The following is a 24,040-nucleotide window of genomic DNA, read 5'->3' as shown; positions in this document are numbered from 1 at the left end:
GCCAATGGGTCTCAGCATTCCGATGGCTTGGGAGAGCTGAAGTTGTGAGTCAGGTGTCAGGGTGAAGCTCCTCAAGATGCAGAGAGGGAAATCAAGATCCTTAAGGCAGGTTTAGGTTTGAATCCTGGAGCAGGGTGTGTTTGCAGTCTGGAGTTTGTACTTGGTGACTGTGGGAGATGATCCAGATCTATCTCCAAACACTGTGGCCTGAGCCCATCCGTTTTTGTTGCAAATCCCTGCAGGAAAAGCTGCAGTACAACTGTGCACCCACAGCTGTCACCAAATATTTATGACTTTTTCAGCATTAAAACAAGTGTTACTTAGTTGAAAGTCTCCTCCTCTTGAGAACAGAACTTGTTGGTAGCTCTGTCCTCTTGTGCAGGAGTGGCTTCAATTTGTGACTTTGCTGAGACAGGAAAAAGGGAGAAAGAAGATCAGGAAGTTTTAAAAGAGTTTAGGCAGGGGCTGGGAACAATATGCAGGTGTGCTGATCATCTTTATCTGGTTGTGAGCATGTGAGTTACATCAGGCATCTAGACAAAGTCATTGGTTGGTATAAACCAGCATAACATTATTTACATTGCTGAAGGATTTCTTCTCTCAGTCCTGTCTGTCCAGCTGGATTCATTCCCTGGAGTGTGGGAGAATAAATCCTTGTTTATACAGAAATCTATAAGGTTAGGATGGACTATCAAATCATCTGGTTGCAAATAATTTTGGTTATTGGTAAGTGGGCTAGAAGTTCTCCTGTAACACATCTTGCATGTGAGTAACCAGGTGGAATTCCATGCACTTGAGTTTCTGCCCAGCTCTGTCCCCCCTCTCTCCTTGTGGGCAGGGATCTCACTTTCAGGCCTTACCATGAGGACCCAGAGGAGTAAACACTGGGAGTTTCAGCAGTCCCCTTTCCACTTATTCTGCAGTGTGCTGATGTTTGTTAGCAGCCAGGAAACCCACATTTGATGCAGGGGCAGTATCCAGCAGGGCTGGAAGTTGAATATTTGTTTTTTTAATGATAAACCAGAGCTCTGACCAAATACAGATTGACTTTCGTGCTGCATTGATGGCTCATTTCACAAAAGCAGCTCAGGGCTTTGGTTTCCAAGGCCACAGTGGAAGTGAGGGAGTTCTCAGACCTTGCAGGATGGCAACTCCAAAAGTCAAAAGTCAAACTTCTGATTTAACACAGCCAGCTCGACAGAATCTTCACAGGGCCAAGCTTGGGTGCACGCTGAGTTTGGCATTCTTACAGTTGTCCCCTTAACTAACTGTGTATTTTTTCTTTTTTTGTCCTGCCCATTCAACTATTTTTTTCAATTTATGCTTGGAAAATAGAATGGTCTGTCTGACCAAAGGTCTTGAAGACTCTGTTTTCCCTCCTTCAATATCATATTTGATATTCTCACACCAAGGCAAGGGAGGTCAGGATCAGAGAGCTCGTTGAACTTGAGGGTGAGGGAATATATCCTGCACAGAAGTTGTCCAAGGGGGTAATTTCAGAGTGTCTCAGGTTACTTTAGTAGCACTGTGAAAGGGAAGGAGAGGCCCAACCACAGCATCAACATCAGCCTCAAAAGAAGGCCAAAATAGTAGCTGGGCAGAGGAAAAGCAGAGGTGTGTGGATGTGGAAAAGCTGATACAGTTTGAGGGATTGACTTGAAGCAAAGCATCCCACTGTTCCCAGAAGAGAATGATTATGGCAATCTTGGATCAACCCTGAAGCTTCAGGACAGGATGAGTTTCCCCTCCTGCTCTTCTGAACACTGAAGGTAGATCTGGGTGCAACTTCTCTGCTTGAACACCAAATCTGCTTCCGGTTCATCCTTGCTAAAACCCAGATCTGGTATAGTGAGGGATATCCATTGCCAAGTGGACAGAAAATACACCTAAATCCAAGGGATTCAACTTCTGGCAGATGGTTGATGTCTGCACCCCCACTTCCTTCCCTCTTTGATCAGTAAAATCCAACTAGCAGGAGCCTGCATGTCTGGGTCAGTAAGTCCAGGCTGTGTATTTGCAAATTGATTATTCTGGGTCTTCTTGTTGAGGCAGTCCCATGTGGGGCTGATCATGTTCTCATGGCTCTGTTCCACCTCATGGCAGTGGATGGACAAGTTGCAGTGGGTAGACTTCATAGAAGACTGACTGATCAGCTTGGCCCTGAAGAACCAGCTGAGCTGATCACAGGATTATGGAATGGTTTGGGTTGGGCAGGGACACCTCCCACCAGACCAGGTTGCTCAAGGCCCCATCCAACCTGGCCTTGAACGCTTCCAGGTATGGGGCAACCACAACTTCCTTGGGCAACTTGTTCCAGCATCTCATCACCCTTACAGGAAAGAATCTTTTTCCAGTGTCTAACCTAAATCTCCCCTCTTCAAGTTTTAAACCATTTCCCCTTGTCCTCTCACTACACACCCATGTGAAAAGCCCTACCCCAGCTTTCTTATCCCCTTCAGATATTGGAATGTCATTTTGTTCTGGATCACCTCAGAGCATGTTCTTCTCCAGGCTGAACAACCCCAATCCCTTAGCCTGGCTTCAGAGGGGAGGTGCTCAGCCCCTCTGATCATTTCAGTTGCTTTCCTCTGGACATGTTCAAGGAGCTCTAATGAGGGATCCTCTCACTGTGAGTTTTAACATCGGTTTGGTCTCTCTCCATCGGTGATGTCCAGCCACTAGAGGGGGAAAAAGGTCTGTATTGTGAGCAGAAGGTTGTACTGGTATGTACCAGAGACAGTGCCTCTTTCTCCACTGGGATCTGGGACAACTGGGAACAAGTCCTTGCTCCATTCAGCCCTCAATGGATTTTTATTTTGCTGTTCCTATAGCAGGGTGGTTTTTTTAAGCTGTGAGATAGAGTGGTGAGGAAAGTTTCAGAAGTTTCTGTGACAGTATGCACCTGGTTCTGCTGGTCCTTAGGGTTGGTGTGTGATGTGTCTTTGCCACAGGGCTCCATCAAGGACCAGCTAAAAGCTTACGGTGCTCTGACTGAGAACGTCACACGGAAATACACCAGGCAGATCCTCCAGGGAGTCTTCTACTTACACAGCAACATGATTGTCCACAGAGACATTAAAGGTGAGTAGATCATAGAGGCTTCTTGCTTGTTTGGATGTGTTCAACCCAGCCTCCCCCTACCTTAATTTAAATTCTTGAGTAAAACATAGTGCCTTTGTCCTTCCTGCTCTCCTTACTCAACTCATCTCATGGGGCTTTTGTTTTTGCTTTTCACCCCTAGGTGCCAATATTTTGAGAGATTCTGCTGGCAATGTGAAACTTGGAGATTTTGGGGCCAGCAAGCGCATTCAGACAATCTGCATGTCTGGGACTGGGATTAAATCTGTCACGGGAACACCATACTGGATGAGCCCAGAGGTTATCAGTGGAGAAGGTTATGGAAGGAAAGCTGACGTGTGGTAAGGAATACAGTAGAAAACCCACCACTGCCTCTTAAACAAATGATCCTTTTGGGAAGTTGAAATGGGAGCAGCAGGTGTAGCTAGCAGCTGAAAGATTGGGGCAGTGGAAAGGATGGAAATGGGAGCTAAATGTTAGGATCAACTGTGCAGATGTTCACAGGGAGCATGCTGTAGCTAAAAGTCTCAAAACAGAAGAACTCAATCACAACTTGCTTTTCAGAGCATTTATCATGAAGGACATGCACAGCTTGACCACCTGCTCTTTAATTCTGGAAAGCAGGTTAATAACAAAGTTTGCTGAAACAGCTGCTGAGTTTTGGTGGCCCTGATTTTAGGTCAGCTCAAAAGCTCAGGGGAATCTTTTGCAGCAATTGCTGCTGGGTGTTTGCATGTGGCTGTGGCATGAAGACAACCAAAATCATTGCCTGCTTGTGAATGTTTTGATCTGTGGAGACCCACAGATATCATCTGGAGCCTAAAAGAGCTGGGATAACAAAACTGATCCAATAAATGAGGAAGAAGCACTGTTTTTCAGTGTGCTTTCTGATGGGTGCCCAAGCAAAACAGAGTCAACAAAAAATAGTCCTTCCACCAGAGGTCTTCAGAGGAAATCCAAGCATGTCCTTGGCAGGTAGCCCTGCACCATCTGCTCCAGCTGATGGGAGGGCTCCATTTGCTAGGAGCATCTATGAATGGAGGTGGTAGAAGGGGTTCCTGCTGAGATGAGGACTCAGCAAGCACAGGGAAACCTCTCGGGCTCTTTGCTGACGTGTGCTTTCTCAGAGATGAAGTTGGATGTGGGTGAATGCATTTCATTCTGGCTCAGCTTTCTGGAGAGCTGTGTGCTACTGCTGAAACCGTGGCGTGTGCCTGGGTTTCCCTTCAGGAAATGCTCCAATAAGGTCTCTCACATGATTTTATGAAACCTAATTATCTGCCAGTGAAAATAGACAAAAAACCCACAAGCTTTAGGGCAGAACTTTTAAGTTTACTCTCAGTAGTGTGAGCAGTGAGCTTCAGGGAGTCCGTGTGTGCCCATCTCTCAGGTGGGTTTGGTCCTCCTGCAGCCTGTTCCAGGCAGACACAGTCCTGGACTTCAAAAGCACCTCACAGAATCAGCTGGATTGGAAATGACCTCTGAGATCATCAAGTCCAACCCTTGATCCACTACCACCGTGGTTCCCAGCCCATGGCACTGAGTGCCACATTCAGTCTCTGCTTAGAAACCTCCAGGGATGGAGAATCCACCCCCTCCCTGGGCAGCGCATTCCAATGCCTGATCACCCTCCCTGTAAAGAATTTTTTCCTAATATCCAACCTAAACCTCCTCTGGCAGAGCTTAAGCCCATGGCCTCTTGTCTGACTGATAGAGCCTGACTCCCCCTGGCTCCAACCTCCTTTCAGGGAGTTGTAGAGAGTGATGAGGTCTCCCCTGAGCCTCCTCTTCTCCAGGCTGAACACCCCCAGCTCCCTCAGCCCTTCCTCACAGGACTTGTGCTGGATCTCTTCACATCCTCTTTTCCTTCACTTCCCTCACCCTCTCGTCTCACCCCCATCTCCACGGGTGTTGTTTCAGGAGCGTGGCCTGCACGGTGGTGGAGATGTTAACGGAGAAGCCTCCCTGGGCAGAGTTTGAAGCCATGGCAGCTATTTTTAAAATCGCCACCCAGCCCACCAACCCCCAGCTCCCTGACGGCGTCTCCAGCTCCTGCCGCAACTTCCTCAAGCAGATCTTTGTGGAGGAGAAGCGGAGGCCGACGGCCGAGGACCTGCTGAGACATCCCTTTGTCAGCTGCGGGTTCTGAACCCCTGACAGCGGGGATGGGGAAAATGACGGTGGGAGGGGGGTTGGGAGGTTTTTTTTGGCTGCAAGACCCCCCCCCGGGCCTTTTGGGTTCCTGCGGTTCTGACCTCGTCCCCGGGGTTGTCCCGGTGCTGGGCCCTGCGGGTTCCTTCTTGCTCGTCACCCGCCACGTTGATGGATTCCTGAGCTGCGCTCTGGACCATCGGGAATTCAGAGCGAGGGATTTCCTGGACTGTGCGGGTGCTGGCCTAGGACCAAGCGACCTTCCTGCCACCAGCGACGTCGGGGTTGTCCCTCTTTGCTGTGTCACTTGTCTCGTGGGGGAAGCGTGGAGAATGGGATCCGTGTCCCCCCCCAACCCCTCCCTTGGATGCTGGCGGCATCCCCAGGAGCAGCGGCGGAATAAGATGCTGGGTGGGAATCCCCACCTCTCACAGGAGAACAGACACGGGCTTCAGCCACGCCGGAGGAGATGATCCTCAGACCACAGAGTCAGGGGGGACCTCGGTGTCCCCATTCCTGAGGGGACCGAACCCTCCTGGAAGTCGTGGGCCCACCCGGTGTCTCCATCGAGGCGGCGTTGGGTTCTGTTCTGTGCCTTAAGCGGTTACAATCAAGGAGTGGGGCTCGACCTGGCACAAAGCCATGGGGTTGGGCTCAAGGATGCAGCACCCGTGATGACTTTGCCTTGGTGTGTGTGTGTGTGTGGATGTCCACCTGTGTGTGTGTGTGTGTGTGTGTGTGTAGGGGGGATGTCTTGTAAGAAGGGGTTTTCCCGGGGTGCAGGAGGTCTCTGGGGGGGTTCCACCCACAGACGGATGCCTGGGATCCCTGTCAGGGTTTGGACACAGAGGGATGGGTGCCTGTGTGCTGACCACCATCCAGTTTGTGCTGGGAGCCATCAGGGTTGAGGTGGGAGCTGGTGGAGATCTTGGCAAGGGGGGCTTTCTGCTCATTGCCATGGCCCTGCTAACCCTGTGCTTGGAGGGATGCAGACATGTTTTGGAAGTGGAGCTGCAGGAGGAGCCCAGTGGGTCTCTGTAAAACCCAAGCAGGTGCCTAAAATTTGGTGAAAATGAACCAGCACCTTAAATCTGGGCTGCTGAAGGTCTGGGTGCCTTCTAATCTATACCTCATAGGACCAACCCCAGGTGCAGAGGGTCAGGACATCACCTGCAGTGGGGATGCAGGGATGCTGAGGGATCAGCTGCAGGACCATGAAGCTTCAGATCAGGAGAGCAGAGCTGTGTCAGTCAAGGGCAGCTGGAAACGTTTCTTCTGGCAGTGTGTTTGAAGATGTAGGAGAAAAAGGGAGAGTTAAAAGCAGAGCTGAGCTACAGCCTCTATGACCAGCACTACCCTGCTGGAAAGGCTGGGCAGGGAGCATGCACAGAGTCCCTGGAAACTAATTAATGAATCAGGTCTTGATTATCTTGGACAAATAAATTGCACCATCCCACCCTTCCCTTCCCTGCTGCATGAGCTGTTTCCACCTGGCTCAGCAAAGGGTTAAATAAGTGGTTACTGGGTGGTTGCTATCTTCAGGCCAAGGTGTCCAACACAGGTTTATTTTAATTGAAAATGAAAAGCATAGCTTGGACTGAAGAGGAAATTGAGGAATTGGTTGGCTGTGTGACTTCACACATCCTAGAATTTTTCCACAGGGAAGAGATCAGGACTTTGCACCACTGATGTGGCCACAGGAACATTTCCTTGTCCATAGCTCCAAAAAGAAGCAAAAAATTAGAGTTACTTCAGGTTTTGGATTTTTTTGTTTGTTTGTTTTTTTGTTTGTTTGTTTTTTATTGGCTTGTTTGGGTTTTTTTGTAGGTTTTTTTTTTTTAAGCAAAACAATGGTAGTGTTGAGGCAAATGAAAAGAAATAGCTAAAAGGATTCCCTAAAAATTTAGCTGTAAAGGCCACTTATGACCCAGGCTGAGCTCTGGTGGGTGCTGTGGGGGTTTGGGCAGCTCTCTTTGGGAAGGGAGAAAAAGTTGTCTCTCTTTGAGGGCAAGTGAACAGTTTTATTCTGTGAATGGGACCAAATGCATCAGTCTGAGCAGTAATATGTGATGGATGGGAAAAAAAATGCAAGAGAAAGATAAAGTCAGTGTTGGCTGGGAAGGGTTGTGTCAGAAGAGAGAAACAGAGTGTGTTTTCACCAAAGCTAAAAAAAAAAAACAAAACCAAACCAAACCCACTTTTAAGCTGTTTTCTCCTCTTTCACAGAATCATTTTGATTTTGATTTTTCCAGCCTTTCAGTGGTGGGGAGGGTGTTTTCCTTCTTTCCAAAACCTTGAGAGCAAACTGGGGTTCCAAAATGCTCTTGGGGCTCCCAAACCACCCAAATCCTCCCATGGATGGATACAGCTGGTGTGTGTCTGTGTGTGTTTGTGTGTCTGTATGTGTGTGTGAGTGTGAGACTCACTCCTCAGGTGCCTTTGCCTTTTTATTTTATCAGAAATTACCAGAACCCTTGCAGTGTTCTGCTGTACAGAATGAAATTAGGAAAAGAGAATGTAATCTCATGCCATGTAAAGCTGTTTTCTGTTGTTGTTGTTGTTGGGTTTGTGTTTCGTTTTGGTTTAAATTTAATTTTCTTTTGCCTGTAGCTGTCCCAGTGCCTTTTTCCCTCTGCGCCACATCCCTGTGTATCCACTGGGAAGGGATTTTCCCCTGGGGGGGGAGGCTGGAGGGGTCATGGCTGGGACACAGCAGTTCCCAAGGGACAGTTCCCTGCTGGGCACAGGTTGGGGGCCCTGGTGTGACCCCCCCAGTGGGTGGCAGTGGGGCCAGCCTGGAGCTGAGGGTTTATGGGTTTTACCCAAAATAATGAATCTGTGCAGTTCTCTAACCCCAGGGCTCCCAGTTTCTTCAAGTGCTCCAAATGCACTGGGGTTTATACTTATAATTTTAATTTTATTTATTTTAAAATTCTCTTACAGATTTTTTTTCTGACTTATTTTCTCTGGGTTTATTCCTCCTTTATTTTTCTTTTTTATTTCCCCCTTTTTTTCCCTTTTCCTTTCCCTTTTCCTTTCCCTTTTCCTTTCCCTTTTCCTTTCCCTTTTCTTTCCCCTTTCCTTTCCCCTTTCCTTTCCCCTTTCCTTTCTTTCCTTTCCTTTCCTTCCCTTTTCCTTTCCCTTTTCCTTTCCCTTTCCTTTCCCTTTTCCTTTCCCTTTCCTTTCCCTTTTCCTTTCCCTTTTCCTTTCCCTTTTTCTTTCCCTTTTTCTTTCCCCTTTCCTTTCCCCTTTCCTTTCCTTTTTCCTTTCCCCTTTCCTTTCCCTTTTCCTTTCCCTTTTCCTTTCCCTTTTCCTTTCCCTTTTCCTTTCCCTTTTCCTTTCCCTTTTCCTTTCCTTTTCCTTTCCTTTTTCCTTCCTTTTCCTTTCCTTTTCCTTTCCTTTCCTTTTTCCTTTCCTTTTTCCTTTCCTTTTCCTTTCCTTTCCTTTTCCTTTCCTTTTCCTTTCCTTTCCTTTCCTTTCCTTTCCTTTCCTTTCCTTTCCTTTCCTTTCCTTCCTTTCCTTTCCTTTCCTTTCCTTTTCCTTTCCTTTCCTTTCCTTTTCCTTTCCTTTTTCCTTTCCTTTTCCTTTCCTTTTCCTTTCCTTTTCCTTTCCTTTTTCCTTTTCCTTTCCTTTTCCTTTCCTTTTCCTTTCCTTTTTCCTTTCCTTTTCCTTTCTTTTCCTTTCCTTTTTCCTTTCCTTTTTCCTTTCCTTTTTCCTTTCCTTTTTCCTTTCCTTTTTCCTTTCCCTTTGTTTCCCTTTTTTCCCCTTTTTTTCCCCTTGTTTCTATTTCTTCTGTATTTTCCTTTATTTTCCCTTGGCCCCCCTTTCTTTCCCCCTCCATCTTTCCTTCCCCTTTCTCCCCTCTTCCATCCTGCTTTTCTCTTACTTTCTTTTCTTTGTTTCTATTTCTTCTTTATTCTTCCCTATTTATTTTCCTTTCACTCCTCCTTTCCCTTCCTCCTCTTTCCCCCTTCTCATTCCCCCTTCTTTTTCCGATTTTTTTTTCTTTTTCAATATACTTAAAAAAATTTTTTTTAATTACCGATTTATTTAAATTCACTTATTTATTATTTACTTAAATTTACTTACTTATTATTTATTTAACCCCCCTTTATTCTCTCTTGCCTTTTTTCACCTCTTTCCCTTCATTTCCTATTCCCCCCCCTCCCCGGGGCTGGGCGGGGCTAGGGGGCGGGGGCCACCCAGGAGATGGGCGTGGTTATGCAAATTAACCCGGCCCCTCCCCGCCTCTATGGGCGGCAGTGAGAAGATGGCGGCGGCTCCGGGTTGTGGGGCGATGCGGAGGGTCCAGATGGTTCTGGGACACCTCTCCGGCCCTTCCCCGGTGCCGAGCACCGGCACCGGGATTCGGGCCGCACCGTGCGGGAGCCGGACCGCCAGCCCCGATGATGTGGTGGTGGTTCACGGGCGGAGGACCGCCATCGGCCGTGCCAAGCGAGGCGGCTTTAAGGTACGGCCCGGACAGGGGGGGTCCGGCCCGGTAAGGCCCCGGGAGCTGGGCTGACGGTACTGATGGGTTACCCAAGTCCCTTTGGACCCCGGGGTGCGTCTGGGCCGCGCTGCTTTGAGCTCCATTGGGGAAAATCCTTGAGAAAAGCAGCACTTCCCTGGGACGGCGTTTGGCGTGGAGCTGCCACCCTTCTGGGGTGACAAAGCGGGGTCCTGAGGTGATGACCAAGAGCCAGGGGGCCAGGATGGCCCCGGGGCTGCGTGTTGCTTGTCAGCCTTCAGGGTAGGTCTGGGAACACCCGGGATCCTCCCCACCAGCTGAGGGGTCACACATTTCTCCCACAAAATTAACCTGGGGGTTGGCACTGGGTGATCTCTAAAGTCCCTCGAGATCTGAAACATTCTGTGAATTCAGAAACTCCACAGTTTGGTCACAGAAGTTGGCACAGAAGTTGTCTGGCTTTGAAGACCCTACAGGGTGTGTTCTGAAGACCCTACAGGGTGTGTTCTGAAGACCCTACAAGGTTTGTTCTGAAAGCCCTACAGGGTGTGTTCTGAAGACCCTACAGGGTTTGTTCTGGAGACCCTACAGGGTGTGTTCTGAAGACCCTACAGAGTATATTCTGAAGACCCTACAAGGTGTGTTCTCAAGACCCTACAGGGTGTGTTTATATAAAAGTAAGCTAGGTAAAAAAGCAACATGTGTTACAGTGCTTGGAAGAAGATGCCCAGGGTAAAAACCATGCAGGATAATTAATTGTTTTTTTAAATGGGAAAACAACAGCCATCATGAGAATTAGGGTAAAGCTACATAAGCCTCGTGGGGGGTTCCTGGTGGGTGTTCAAGGGAGGTTTCTAGTTGTTAAGTAGTGCTCATCCCCTGTGCTTTTTTTTTTTCTTTTTTAGGATACTACACCTGATGAACTGCTGTCTGCTGTTATGACAGCTGTCCTACAGGATGTCGACCTTCATCCTGAGGTCCTGGGAGACATCTGTGTGGGTGAGTGCACAACCTCCATCCAGACTCCTGGCCTGGATCCCACTCTCTGGGACAGGTGGTTCCCAGTGTCCTGTGAGCTCTGAAAGGGTCGGTGCGTGGCCTTAGGTTTATGGAAACTTGGTGTCCTTCATGTCAGGTGCTGGGGCTCTGATCTGGGTGCTGGAGGGTACCAAGCTGTGGGGATGTTAACATCCCTTTGATGCCTGCAGCAAAGAGCAAGGAAAATGCAACCGATTGACTGGAATCGTATCTTTGCACTCAGGAAACGTGCTGCAGCCTGGAGCTGGTGCTTTGATTGCAAGAGTTGCACAGTTTCTAAGGTAAATGCTCAACCAGATCAAGGTTCCTCCTCCCCTTTCTCAGGCCCTGGCTGTGGAGCAGCACTGGGGCAGAGGTTGCAGTGAGGCTGGCACACTCCTAAGAAGTTACAGCAAAGCCCATTTTGCCTGGAATTTAGAGTTTGTACATGTGGAGAATATGCTGGGCTTTGGATAGCCCAGCTGGCCAGGGACAGAGAGGCAGAGGTGAGCACAGTTAATCTGCTTGGGCTACCAGTGTTGAGCCTTGTAATTGGAGATCATATTTTGTGGGCTCCCAGCTGTGTCTTCTGCTTCTCTGTGTTGCAAGGCTCTGCTTCTCTGCTCTGTGTGGGCCTGAAACCATGGAGTTGTCTCAGGGCTTTATGTTCCTTTGGATTCCTGCTTCCAAATATTTCAGCCACTGTCTGCTGCCCAGTGATGTTTGCTTCCATAAATCAGTGTACAGCCACCTCTTTGGAGAGATGCAGACACAGCCCACTGGTAATTAGGAATATTGCAGAGCTTTTTAGTACCTCTGGCCCCAGGCAGAGCTCAGGAACTACACACACAAGAGAGGACCCTGCTTACAGAGGACCTGGAGACAGACCTGTGGGGAAACAGAACTCAGAGCCACTCACAAATCATGTTTGGAAATTGTCTATGACCTTTGCTTTCTCTTGGTGCTGCACCAAATAGGTCAACAAAGGTATAAAGGGATCTGTCTTGAACTTGAGGGTTAAAGTTTAATCTCCTGGCTGAATGCTCTCTGTAGAGGTGGGGTTTGTTGTGTGGTTTTCATCACTGACTCTTTGTCAACCCTGTCTTTCTTCCTAGTGGTATTCCAGAGACAGTGCCATGCATGAGTGTGAACAGGCAGTGCTCCTCTGGGCTCCAGGCCATTATCAATATAGCTGGTAAGTGTTACTGTGGAATTGTTTTGGTTGGAAAAGACCTTTAAGATCATCAAGTCCAACTGGTAACCCAGCATGGCCAAGTTTGCCAATAAACCAGGTCCCTCAGCACCACATTTACACAGCTTTTCAGTGCCTCCAGGTATGGTGACTCCACCACCTCCAGAGGCAGCCCATTCCAGGGCCTGGCTACTCTTTCAGTAAAGGAATTCATCCTAATACCTTGTCTAAATCTCCCCTGACACAACCTCAGGCCCTTTCCTCTAGTCCTGTCATTATTCACCTGGGAGAAGAGGCCAACACCCACCCCAGTACAACCTGCTTCCAGGTATTTGTAGAGAGCAATGATGTCTGCTCTCAGCATCTTCTTCTCCAAATTAATGAAACTCAGGGCACTCAGGTTGGGGGGGATGCTTGCAACACCCCAGGTGCTCATTTCTCCTGCCCTCCAGTCTCTCTGGGCAGTAAAAACAGTGCTAATGCCTTCTGCTCTGAGGAGTTTTCAGTGTGGTGTGAGCTGAAGATGTTATATCCTTGGGTTTACCCTCAGAGACATAACTTGGTTTTCTGAAGATGAGTTCTACCACCCCTTCCACATCAGCAGCATCAATACAGGTCATGGTTCCTCTTCAGCCCCATCAGCTCCTTGTCCTGCCTCATGTTCTGGCAGGTGTTGGGCTGGAGGGAATGAATCTTTCAGCTGCAGTGGGTGCCTCAGGTGTTTGGGAAACTGCAGCTGGAATGGAAGTGGTTTTGCTGCTGCTGACAGTAAGAATGTTTGTGCACTGCTGTTCCAGGTGGCATCCGAAATGGATCATATGACATTGGCTTGGCCTGTGGGTAAGAAAGTCTTTTTATGGAACTTGTTCAGCCTTCCTGAAAGTAACACTCTTGTCCTTCAGCAGTAGCTCTTGTGTGAGGTATTAGAAACCCCTCCCAACCAGATCTCAACCAGATGTCCTCATTTGATAAATGGGTGAATAAACCTTAAAATTAGGACTTGAGTCTAAGTGGTGGCTGTAGACACAGCTCCTGTATTTCTAGAGGCTCCTGAGTACTTCTGTAGATCATCATCTTAAAGGACCTGAGTGAGGGTGCTTGAAAATCCTTTAGTTCTCTTGCAGTTGGTCTTGATGTGTCTGCTGGAAATGCAGTAACTCTGCTCTAGGACACCACTGGTGTGCAGAGCTCTGACAGCCTGGCAGTGCCTGTCAGGGTTTGCTTTTTACTGTTTCCACTTCACTGGGTCTCAGAATACCAGCAACTATCTGAGATAAAGAAATTAATACCCTATCAGGGCTTATAAATGTTCTGCAGACTTATAGGAGACCTTTTTCAGCAGTGGAGAGGCATGCTGTGCTTCACTTCTGTCCTAACATCATAAGAAGTGTTTATTTTTTAGAGGATTATGTAAATGTTAAGTTGGCTTTAGAGAATTACTAGTGACCACATACACATTCACTTCAGAAGAACAAATAACAAAAAAAGTACTCAGTAATCCTGAGGCTACAATATTGGGTTTCTCTTTTTCTTTGCCTTGCTAACTCTGAAGTCTTCCATGAGTGATTACTGTACAGGCTCATCTGGTAGCCCTTAGGAAAATATTTGTATTTACAGTTTCTCAACACCTGCACATATCTGCTTGAGCAAGATGTGATGCTGGGAGTGCCCTTCTTAGACTTGCTGTGAAATAAACAGCAAGACAGGACTGTTCTGCTGCAGGCTGAGGTGTGCACAGGAGGTGCTTCTGACTGAACATGTTTTTCTTCTTCACTTTAACACAATTATTTCCAGAAGGGGCTTGGCAGTGCTCACCTACATGATAGACTTAAAGGTAGTGAAAGCTCAAAGGGTTTGGGATCCAGCCTTGGCACCTTTGGGTGTGCAAGCTGTGGTGTTTCATTGATGGAAGTTTTCTGGCCTCTACCCTGCAGGGTCATCCACAAAGACATAAAATACATATCTTACAAACAGCTTTTGTGTGCTGAGTTTACCCCAAGTCGTGCTCTTTCTGAGCAGACTTGCCCTGTTCTGTAGGTGCAGAGGTGACAGCACAAAACCCAGTAGTTGTGGTTTGCCCTTAAACCCTGATTCTGGACTTTCCTTCAGGTAGGAGATGCAGCTGAAGTCTCCTAATACAGCATCAGCTTGGAATCCTGATAGCACTTACTGTAAGCTGCTTGGGGAGAAACTTTATTTTCCACTTGTCTTGAATTTTCCAGTGATAGTTTCTTTGTAATCTACTCTCTATGAGTGTATTTGTGTAGAGATACACAGAGTAGAGTTCAGACCCTTGTAGGCTTTGTTTTCTAAACTGACTTTATGTGATAGCTGTGTATTTGTGCAGTAAAATTTACCTTCAATCTGCTAGCTCAGTGGTAGGTGAAAGACTGCAGCCTCTGGGATCCATGCCTTAAATTCTTTCTGTTGAGAAATACAAGTGGCATAAGGTTTTCCTTAATACTTATGATACTGCCAACCAGTTCTTAATAAGTGACATTTTATGGCTCTTGACCATCTTGCTGGAAACTCCAGTCCTAGAACCTTGGATTTCTTACTATATTTGGGGACAAAAGTACCAGAATCATTAGGAATTCGTTCCCAGCTGTTTGAAACAAGAGAAATTAACTTGTAGATGTTGGCATTCTGTTCTTGGTGAATCAAGGACCAATTTCATCTAGCAATTTGTTTTTATTTAGTGGTAATTCTTTTATTGATGATTGGAGAGGTTCTGCCTCCCAGTTCTTAATTGTTACTGTGTTTCTGTTGGATGATAGGAAAACAAGTTGTCAGGATGATGAGTTTTGATTGGCCTTAATGGAGCAGTTACCACATGAGAGCACTGGTAGCAAAATCACTTTTTTTCTTGTGTTTAGTGTGGAAACAATGTCCCTCAGAAGTGCAAACAACCCTGGTGATATCAGTTCCAATATGATGGAAAACAGCAAAGCTCGTGATTGCCTTATTCCCATGGGGTAAGTGTTTCCTCTTCCCAAAGTTTAAGGGTTTTCTGCATGCTCTATCTCTGTTGTGACCTCATAGTTTCAAATCAACCTGAACGTGGTGAGCTTGGATCTGTAGGTGTCAGCTGCTTTCTTGGTTATGGCAGCGTCACAGGTTAGGAGTTTGGCACTTAACCCAATGGCAGATGTTCTGTGTTAATCCCCTTCCCTGATAAAGAGAGAATAAGGGGAGAGAGACTGATGGGTTGGAAACTAAACTGAAACAGGAATGATAAAAAAGGAAAAAGTATTAAATGTACACAAATATACAGAAAACTGAGATTACTTTTCTCCCCAATAACTCTCACATCACCCCCGAGGCTGCAGGGCAGCCCTGGGAAAGTCCAGGCTGGAATCCTGGAGTCAACAGCAGTCAGGAGCTGGAGGCAGGAACACACAGATTCAGGCTGGAATGGATCAGGAGCACAGGCAGGAAAATGGACAGAATCCTCCCAAGATACTGAAGAAAGCAGAAAGAGATGGAGAGGGGAAGGGGTTTGACCCTCCTGAGCCCTCAAATTTACACTGAATATGATGTGTATGGGATGGAACACCCTGGTCAGTTTGGTCACCTATCTTGTCTACTCCTCCCTAAAGGAGGGTTGCTGGTGTGAGCCTTTTACTGCATTTCTCTCTCAGGAGCACAAGATGTTCTTCAGCACCAAGCAGTGTCCTTGGTTCTGCAGATCATTCTCCAGCTATAACTATAAACATGGAGTGTTATCAGTCCCAGCAGCAGACACTGACTGAGAAACTTCCTGTTAACTTCAGCAACTGCAGCTACTTAGAAGAGACTTAGCTGAAAGAAAAATCACAAGACAGAAAATTAGTTGCATGCTAACCCAATAGAGGACTAATTTTGTGAAATGAGGGGAAGATCAGTGGCTTTGATGAAAGCTTTCCTGAGCTCATGGCTCAGTGTTTAATGAGCAATGCAGGTGGATTTGAACCTTGTTTTGGTCCTAGATTTGATTGAACATCTGCTTCTGCTGAGCAGTTCTAGGTTGAGAGGCAGCAGTGAACTTTGAGACAATTCTTGTACCAGTTCTTGTAGGTTGTCTTAGCAGGAATGAGTTGCAGCTCCTTTAGATGAGTCCTGTGATTAATTCTGTTGTTTTCCCCAGAATAACCTCAGAAAACGTTGCAGAGAAGTTTGGAATTTCCCGAAAGAAGCAAGATGCCTTTGCCCTGGCTTCCCAACAAAAGTAAGTGCTTTCTAGTTGCTGGTTTTTGTTTGGTTTTGTTTGTTTGTTTTATTGTTTGTTTGTTTTATTGTTTGTTTGTTTTATTGTTTGTTTGTTTGTTTTATTGTTTGTTTGTTTTATTGTTTGTTAGTTTGAGGGTTTTCTTCCATATTTTCTTACTGGCTTGGGCTCAGTGTCACTTGAAACAGAACACAGGAGTGGCAGCAGAAGGAAAGTTGTCTAAGAGGGGAATATTTTGGTGTTGCTGTTTGTTGAAATCTGAGGAGTGTATGAGCAGAGTGGTTTTGTCTTCACTGCAGGAGTTTGGGTCCAAGTGAGTCCAGTCCTACCTCTAGTAACCTTCCTCCTGGGTTAAACTGCTGCCAGAGTAAACACATCTCTGGAATCCATGAGGCTGCACTCACAGTGCCAGGCCAGACATACAAGTTGCTGTCCTCAAAGAGTTAAACCAACTTCCAGAGCTCTGTTTAAGCATTGCCCCTGTCCAGTTACTTATCTAATACAGGAAGTCACTGCACAGGCCAGTTAACCTTTAAATTCTGGCCCTGCTTCTAGGGAATTTGGCTTGCCAGCCTTTCTCACTGACAGGGAACTGATAACACAGAAGGGTATGTGAACACCATCCTCAGCTCTTGCATGAGGAAGGGGCTGATTTTCTGGCCTTGGCCTCAGGATGTCTGTGGAGTTACTGATCTGTCATTCAGCACTTTGCCCCCAGCTCTTGCTCACCTGCAAGTATTAAATATTTTCATTTTGCTAGTAAAAGTATAAAGTGATGAGGGGTTCAAAGAAGCTTCCAGTCTCCAATCTATGTTTCCTCTAAAGGTTGCTCTGCTGGAGGGTAAATCTTCTAAATCAGCTCCATGCTGTGTTGGTGTGAAAGATTAAAACTGTGTGCCCTGAGCTAATTCAGATTTAGCTAATTGCACTCTGCCTGCTTACATCAATCCAGTCATGTCAGTTCTTCCCTGCTGCTAATACTGCTCTCAAGGACCAGACCCTGTCTTCCCCACACCTTTGCAGCTAAATCAGTTCCCTTCTACAGAGTCACACTGAACTATGGAACATAAATTGCAATCATTTGGGGGTGAAAGGTTTCATTTATAGGCCAGAAGATTAAACCTGAAGTCTGCTTAAAGCTCAGCTTGTCTTAAATAGGACAAAATCAGGAAAGAGTGAAACTTTAGCCATTCCTTACCACAAGTTATTAGCATTAAGCAGAGGCTTAGCCCCTGTTTGCCCTGTTTAAAAGCAGAAATAGAAATTGATTTTTGAATGTCAGTTTTCTCACTGAAAATAAATTATGTGATGTGACTACCACTGGACACACACAGCTTCATGCTGTGGGATTGTGGTGATCGGTCAGTCCCAGGTGTGTTGATGGGAACAGAACAGGGATCTTGCTCAGAAGTCTGTGACCCACCTGGGTTTGGGGAGAATGCCTGTAATGTTCATGGTGTATTTCCCATGATGTAGAAGTAGATGTAGAGGTAAGAAGTTTCTCTTCCCACTAATGGAAATAAGTGTCCATCTGTCATCTTGTCCATTACTCAGCAAACATGTAACTTTGTCCTAGGTGACACCTTAATTCATTCTCTGGAATGAACTGGGGTTTCCTTGACATTAATTCTTTTGCAGTTCATCTCCAGAATATTTTTAATCTCTCATACTCTTCTTCAACAGAGCAGCAAAAGCTCAGCAGATGGGACTGTTTAAAACTGAGATTGTTCCAGTGAAAACCACAGTTCTAGATAACCAGGGCAACCAGAAAACAATCACAGTGAGCCAAGATGAAGGGATTAGGCCCTCCACAACCCTGGAAGGTTTGGCAAAGCTGAAGCCTGCTTTCAAAGAGGATGGTAGCACAACAGCAGGTCAGCTCTCCTGTTCCATTTGTATTGTTCCTGCCTTGAAATAGAACGTGTGTAGGCAAAATGGTGGTAACAGACCTCTTCCAACAGGTAATTCCAGCCAGGTCAGTGATGGAGCAGCTGCTGTTCTCCTGGCAAAACGCTCAAAAGCAGCACAACTGGGACTCCCAGTCCTGGGGGTGCTCAGGTCCTTTGCTGTGGTTGGGGTCCCACCAGATGTTATGGGCATAGGCCCAGCTTATGCCATCCCTGTGGCTGTGGAGAAGGCAGGTAAGGACCACTTGTTCACACCCTGCTGGGCACAAGGCACACCAGACTGAAGTTAAAAGATTTTTTTGTTCTAGCAAGTGCAGCTTGCAGCCATAGAACAGTGAACTGAACTTCAGAACCTTAAAGTAGAACCCAGCTGGGATGGCTGAAACACTCTTCTCTTGCACTCATGTATCAATTGTCATTCACTCACCTTTGAGAAGCTCAGGGCTAAATCCCTGCAGAGTCTTCACACAAAGAGTTAACATTTGGAAAGGATTTAGTGTTCATTTAGTGTTTTGTTTTGGTTTGTTTTTTTCTCCCTTAATATCACCAGTAGGGAGGGGAGTCAGTTTTGGTTTGGTTTGGTTTTTTTTCTTGACAGTTTTGGCATCTGACCAGTAGAACAGGCTTTCCTCAGGGTTCTTGTCATCCTCATCAGGATAAACATCTTCTATAGCTGATTTTATATCACTGTGTCCCCTTGTCATTTCTGTGGTCACATGCTTACCTATGGTTTTCTCCTTCAGTCTCAAAATACCTCTCAAACTTTAGAATCATAGATGATAAAATTATAATTTGGGTTGGTCATCCCCCTGCAAAGAAATCCCATTTAATCTAAGGAAATTTGGCAAACCCAGTGACACAGTGCTATGGGCTGTGACATTTTGCAGTCTTTAGGCACTGTTATGTGTACCCTACACAGAGCCAAGATTCCCCTCTTTTTGTCATTTGAGTAGAACTGGTGCTCATCAAGGGAGACTGTGAGTGGATTATTCTCTTGGGTACTATCATAAAGCAAAAATACCTCCTTTTAAATCCTGACTTTTTTGTACCATAGGTCTGACTCTGAATGACATTGATATATATGAAATTAATGAAGCCTTTGCAAGCCAGGTGAGTGATCATCCTGTTTGAGCTGCTCCATGGCTTGGTAGCTGAGTATAAATTCAGGTTGGTCTCCAAATTAAGATTTGAACTTTTTCCACATATTGCACCTTTAGCCAAATGTCAATGAGCACATGCACAAACTATGTTCTCTTTCCTTCATGTAAAAATAAGCAGGGCATTGCTTGTACAGGTTAATATTAAACAAAACCACAAAAAAACTACAAAACAAAACAGCAAAATGCATCCACTGAGTAAGGATGTAATATTTGTCAGCGAATCCTTCTACTGACTTGCAGATCTGTTTCAGAAGGGCTGTAATTTGTGAGTGGGTGGTGTCAGGGTGAATTTGCTGCACTCACCAGTTTGGAGGTCCTTAATGAAGGAAACTCCACTGCTATGTGTCCCACCAGTCTGGGACATGCCTGTCAGGAACTACCTGGGCTCAGTAGGAGATTAAGTTGAGGGGCTTCTGCGTGCTTTGGATTTGTCATGGAGTTCCAGTGGGGCAGATGGCCTGTCTGGAATCTAAGTACCAACTGTTTAAGAGCAGCTGACACAAAGATTTGGAGTTTGTGGAATCACAAACATAGTTTGAGCTAAATGCATGATCTCTTGAAGCCCCTCAAACTACCTGGAAGGGTTTGCTGTCCCTCTTGGCACACAGGTGAGATCTTCAGTCTTCTCTGAACAGAGAGCTATCCCAAGTGAGAGCATCTCCATGAATGAAACCATTCCCTCTTGTCTTTCTAGGCTGTGTTCTGTGTTGAAAAGCTGGGCATTCCCCTGGAGAAGGTCAACCCCCTGGGAGGAGCAATAGCACTGGGACACCCACTGGGCTGTACTGGTGCTCGCCAAGTTGTCACTTTGCTCAATGAACTGAAACGCAGAGGGAAAAGGTGAGCACTGAGGGACAGTACTGAGCCCTAATGCCTCACCTGGATGAAAGCACCTTAGGCTCAAGCAACCATTAGTTTGGGTTGAGCTTTCTCCATCCCTTTTATAGATTTGGCCACAAATTCCTGAGGGTTCTCTTTACAGCAGAGGTGTGTAAGGTCCTGCTGCCTGTGAATATAGAGTCTCTCCTGGTCCATGGTGTCAGAAGAGGCACAAGCAGTTGCTGCTGGTTGGCTCTGGGGTGCCACATGCAGTGTCACCTTGGGATGAGCTGCCCTGGCCTAGGAGGGAGGGTAGCACTGGTGGTAAGCTGCTAAGTGCCAAGCAAGTCAGGCACTTAACTGAAGTGGAAGATCTTGCTCTGAAATGAGGCATTCTTCTGTTTTTCCACAAATCCTACTGCACATCATTTGTCTATCCAGATTTATCTTGGGCTTGCACAGAGCAAAACCACATGAAGGGCAGTGGCAGGAGTTTCCTCCATGACCCATATGAGATTGAGCCAGCAGTGTGTCCAGGTAGCCAAGAAGACCAATGGCATCCTGGACTGGATCAGGAACAGTGTGGCCAGCAGGTCCAGGGAAGGGATTCTGCCCCTGTACTCAGCTCTGGTGAGGCCACAGCTTGAGTCCTGTGTCCAGTTCTGGGCCCCTCAGTTCAGGAAGGAGATTGAGGTGCTGGAGCAGGTCCAGAGAAGAGCAAGGAGGCTGGGAAGGGATCCAGCACAAGTCCTGTGAGGAAGGGCTGAGGGAGCTGGGGGTGTTCAGCCTGGAGAAGAGGAGGCTCAGGGGAGACCTCATCACTCTCTACAACTCCCTGAAAGGAGGTTGGAGCCAGGGAGGGGTCGGGTTCTTCTCCCAGGCAACTCTCAGTCAGACAAGAGGGCATGGGCTTAAGCTCTGCCAGGGGAGGTTTAGGTTGGATATTAGGAAAAAATTCTTTCCAGAGAGGGTGCTCAGACATTGGAATGGGCTGCCCATGGAGGGGGTGGATTCTCCATCCCTGGAGGTTTTTAAGAAGAGATTGAATGTGGCACTGAGTGCCATGGTCTGGGAACCACAGTGGGAGTGGATCAAGGGTTGAACTTGGTGATCTCAGAGGTCCTTTCCAACCCAGCTGATTCTTTGGTTCTGTGACACAAAACAGTTCTGGCTTGGCCTCACTGCTGGGATGTCTCAGGCAGGTGCCAAGGGGCTGGGTTGTGGCATTCTGCTCCTGTCCAGAGAGCAGGCAGAGAACACATCCATGTGCTCTGCAGACAGCAAGAACTCCAGGGCAGCAGGACTTGCTCCAGAGTTAAGAATCTTTTGGTGAGCCAGGAGAGCAGTGGGTAGCTCAGGTTTATTGTATTTTTCCCCTGGATGATCTAACAATCCTTTTCTTCATTCCCTGCATTCTTCATTTCAGAGCATACGGTGTTGTTTCCATGTGCATTGGGACAGGCATGGGTGCAGCAGCAGTGTTTGAGTACCCAGGGAACTAAACTCCAGTGCACAGCTGAAGAAGCAACACAACATCTGCTTTGCTGCCTTCTCCAGTAACAACACATTATTTACACTGTGAAATCAAGTGGATTCATTGCTCCATCTACAAATTTTAGGTACAAATTGAGAAGCTAAATATATCATTGAGTTTCTAGTGAGTATATGCTGAAAAAATACCAAACTGTCAAATGGCATCCTGACTTGAAAAGAGAAATTAATTCAGCTGAAGTTCAACTACAAGCTCTTACATGGTGATTATGAATTAATACTTCTAATTTAATTGATCAGAAAGAGATCCGTGAATTTGAATTCAGATCTTAATCTGAATAAAGAGCTGTGAATATTACCAGGGAGAAGTAGTTCATGGTACAGTACTTTTGTATGACAGATTATCTAGAATGGTTCCTCAAAATTAAAACAATGCAAGTGAAAAGGCTTTTCCAGGATTTTCTTAAAAGATTTCACCATCTTGCAACAAGTCTGGAGCAGTGTATATTGAAAGCAGTGCAAAGACAACATAATTTTCTTCACAACACTGTCCATCCAAGCCCAGTCATAAGTTGGCTGGGTCTTAATTTATCCCTGTGCTGGAGGATGTGCTGAAGCTTCCTGCTTTTAACCAAGCTGCTCAGAAGCCTCCAGTGGGGGTGAGTGGAAGGACTGGAATATAATTTACACAGGAGCACACAAACCACTGAGGTGCCTGTACAGAAAGGGTTTGGTGATCAGCTAGAAGCCAGGGATTTCATAGTGCCCATTCCATCTTTTACAAGACATCTTTTTTTACATTTCTAATAATCAATGTGTGGCTTTTAGAGGATGAGCTTATACTTAATAATATCTACATTTCCCAATGTGAAATAGATTTCAGCATTATTCTTACTGCAAGTACTACATGAACATCTGTGACATCTCAGTACTTCAGTCCTAAAACAAATGTGTATTTCATTTCATGTTCTCCCTTACCTGTTTTTTACAAACAAAAAAGAATCATGGAAACCCAGAGTTAACAGCTGGGAAGAGAAATGTACTCATGATCTCTGACATGTTAGAAAAAATTTAAATTTGCAATGCAGGCCCAAGTTCTTTGTCCTTTTTTTCTTGTATTTGCACTTGCCAATACAAATGGGTTCTTGCAATATATTTGTTTTCTTCTTACAGTGGTTGTTGGTTGAAGGCTGTGATTAGTCTGAGCTATTTGATACCCAGCACCCTGTACTGCAGCCCATCTCACTCACCTTATTTTAGAGCAAAAAAGGATGAGATCAAGTCATGGGGGCAGAGAGGCAGAAGCATTTTCAAGGGTCCTTTTTTCACAGAGAGGTTCCTGTGTATAAACTGAGTTCTCAGTGCTAGTACAAGTCTGTTTTAAACTGGGCAGAAGGCAGCTAGCACACAGTTTTTGTTTTCCTCTGGTGTAGATTGCAGCCTTCTCCTCCCCACACACACTGACTTGAACAAAAACCTTTTATATGAAAGGAGTGGAAAACTTAAGAGGTTTAGAAGTGGGAATTTCAGTGACCTTTAGCTGAAGTAATACTAAAAACATGTAAAGAGAAGTGTGAGTGAATGGGAACCATGTGGGGGGAAAGATTTAAAAAGGAAGAAGGGTTCCTCCCTCTGTAGCTGGGGGGATGTTCTCAGTACTCAGGCTGGTAATTTTCCAAGGAGTCCAGGGAAAGTTGCCTCTTCCCCTTTTCATGTAAGGCACCAAGAACTCAGCCCAGGGAATGCTGGCCTGTGAACTAGTGGATTTTATTGTGTGTCACTCTCTGTTTTAATGCCAAACAATTAGGGCAAAACAAAAGTGAATTTCTAAGTTAAAAGCAGTCTTTAATTGTGATCTGAGGCATAGTGGGACAGGCAGAGGGGCTGGGTCTGTTACCATGGCTGCTTTGCAATATAAAGCTGATTATTTTGCTGAGCCCAGTTCTGTGGGTAGGGGTAAGGTTATCACAGTAATAACAGGACAGACTGAGCTGGTATCTGTTTACTTTAAAGTACCATGAGCTTTTTTCCTCATAAATTAAAATTTCATTCTGCTAAAATTTCCATCCATATTAAAACAACTGAAAGAAATGAAAACCCAGGCTCAAACGACTGCACAACTCCAACCCATTACCTTGACATTTGTCCCACACTGGTTTGCTTATATTAAATACAGATTTTCATACTTTTCATCATATGTTCCCTGGCCCCTGATCTGTAGCCTGCAAGGGTTCTCTCCCAGCATCCCAGAAATGGTCACAGTGGTTGCATATTCAGTGTCACTCCTAAAATGCAGAGCAAAGAGACAGTTCAGTCACAGCCAGGTGCAGTTCTCTGGTTAAAGATGAGGTTAATCAGCAGAGGAAAAAGGGGAGAGTGGTGCCCTAAGGCATAAACTGTTCCTAATCACAAGAACTTGTCTCTAATATTAGTGTTAAGTCCACAGGTGTCCACCATACTTCCTAATTTCATGTCCTACACCTACATAGGGGTTGTTTGAAAAGAATGCTCCAGTCTGAGCCTGCAGTAAAGACACTGGATGATTGA

General features: G+C 46.1%; 3 protein-coding genes across 5 annotated transcripts in view; 2 read left to right on the top strand and 1 right to left on the bottom strand.

Moving 5' to 3' along the window:
• Positions 1-6,997, top strand: part of LOC103536101 (mitogen-activated protein kinase kinase kinase 3-like) — an 80,356-nt gene extending 73,359 nt beyond the window's left edge. For all 3 annotated transcript variants that reach the window (XM_008502229.2, XM_030446037.1, XM_030446036.1), the window contains 3 exons: positions 2,952-3,081; positions 3,242-3,419; positions 4,999-6,997. In XM_008502229.2, coding sequence (XP_008500451.1) covers positions 2,952-3,081; positions 3,242-3,419; positions 4,999-5,227 — 537 coding nt within the window. In that variant the 3' untranslated portion in view covers positions 5,228-6,997. The remainder of the gene's footprint in view (positions 1-2,951; positions 3,082-3,241; positions 3,420-4,998) is intronic.
• Positions 6,998-9,468: 2,471 nt separating this feature from the next.
• On the top strand, positions 9,469-23,841 carry ACAA1 (acetyl-CoA acyltransferase 1). The gene is made up of 12 exons (XM_030445189.1): positions 9,469-9,700; positions 10,606-10,699; positions 10,962-11,019; positions 11,833-11,912; positions 12,707-12,749; positions 14,786-14,884; positions 16,036-16,116; positions 17,800-17,990; positions 18,078-18,257; positions 19,078-19,133; positions 19,878-20,023; positions 21,429-23,841. The coding sequence occupies exons 1-12, from the start codon at positions 9,482-9,484 to the stop codon at positions 21,502-21,504; spliced, it is 1,323 nt and encodes a 440-aa protein (XP_030301049.1). The 5' UTR covers positions 9,469-9,481; the 3' UTR covers positions 21,505-23,841.
• The window catches only part of DLEC1 (DLEC1 cilia and flagella associated protein), a 39,576-nt gene continuing 39,190 nt past the window's right edge, over positions 23,655-24,040 (bottom strand). Inside the window, exon 38 of the mRNA XM_008502231.2 lies at positions 23,655-23,778. Coding sequence (XP_008500453.2) covers positions 23,655-23,778 — 124 coding nt within the window. The remainder of the gene's footprint in view (positions 23,779-24,040) is intronic.

Source organism: Calypte anna, chromosome 2 (genome assembly GCF_003957555.1).
Source record: "Calypte anna isolate BGI_N300 chromosome 2, bCalAnn1_v1.p, whole genome shotgun sequence".
Classification (NCBI taxonomy): Eukaryota; Metazoa; Chordata; class Aves; order Apodiformes; family Trochilidae; genus Calypte; species Calypte anna.
Note: the sequence above shows the minus strand (reverse complement) of the source record. Positions and strands in the feature narration are given on the sequence as shown.

Coding starts and splice junctions, on each gene's coding strand:
- ACAA1 (XM_030445189.1), top strand. CDS start 9,482: ATGGGCGGCAGTGAGAAGATGGCGGCGGCTCCGGGTTGTGGGGCGATG. Junction 10,700..10,961: donor CCTGGGAGACATCTGTGTGG/GTGAGTGCACAA, acceptor CTTTGCACTCAG/GAAACGTGCTGCAGCCTGGA. Junction 17,991..18,077: donor GGATGGTAGCACAACAGCAG/GTCAGCTCTCCT, acceptor CTCTTCCAACAG/GTAATTCCAGCCAGGTCAGT.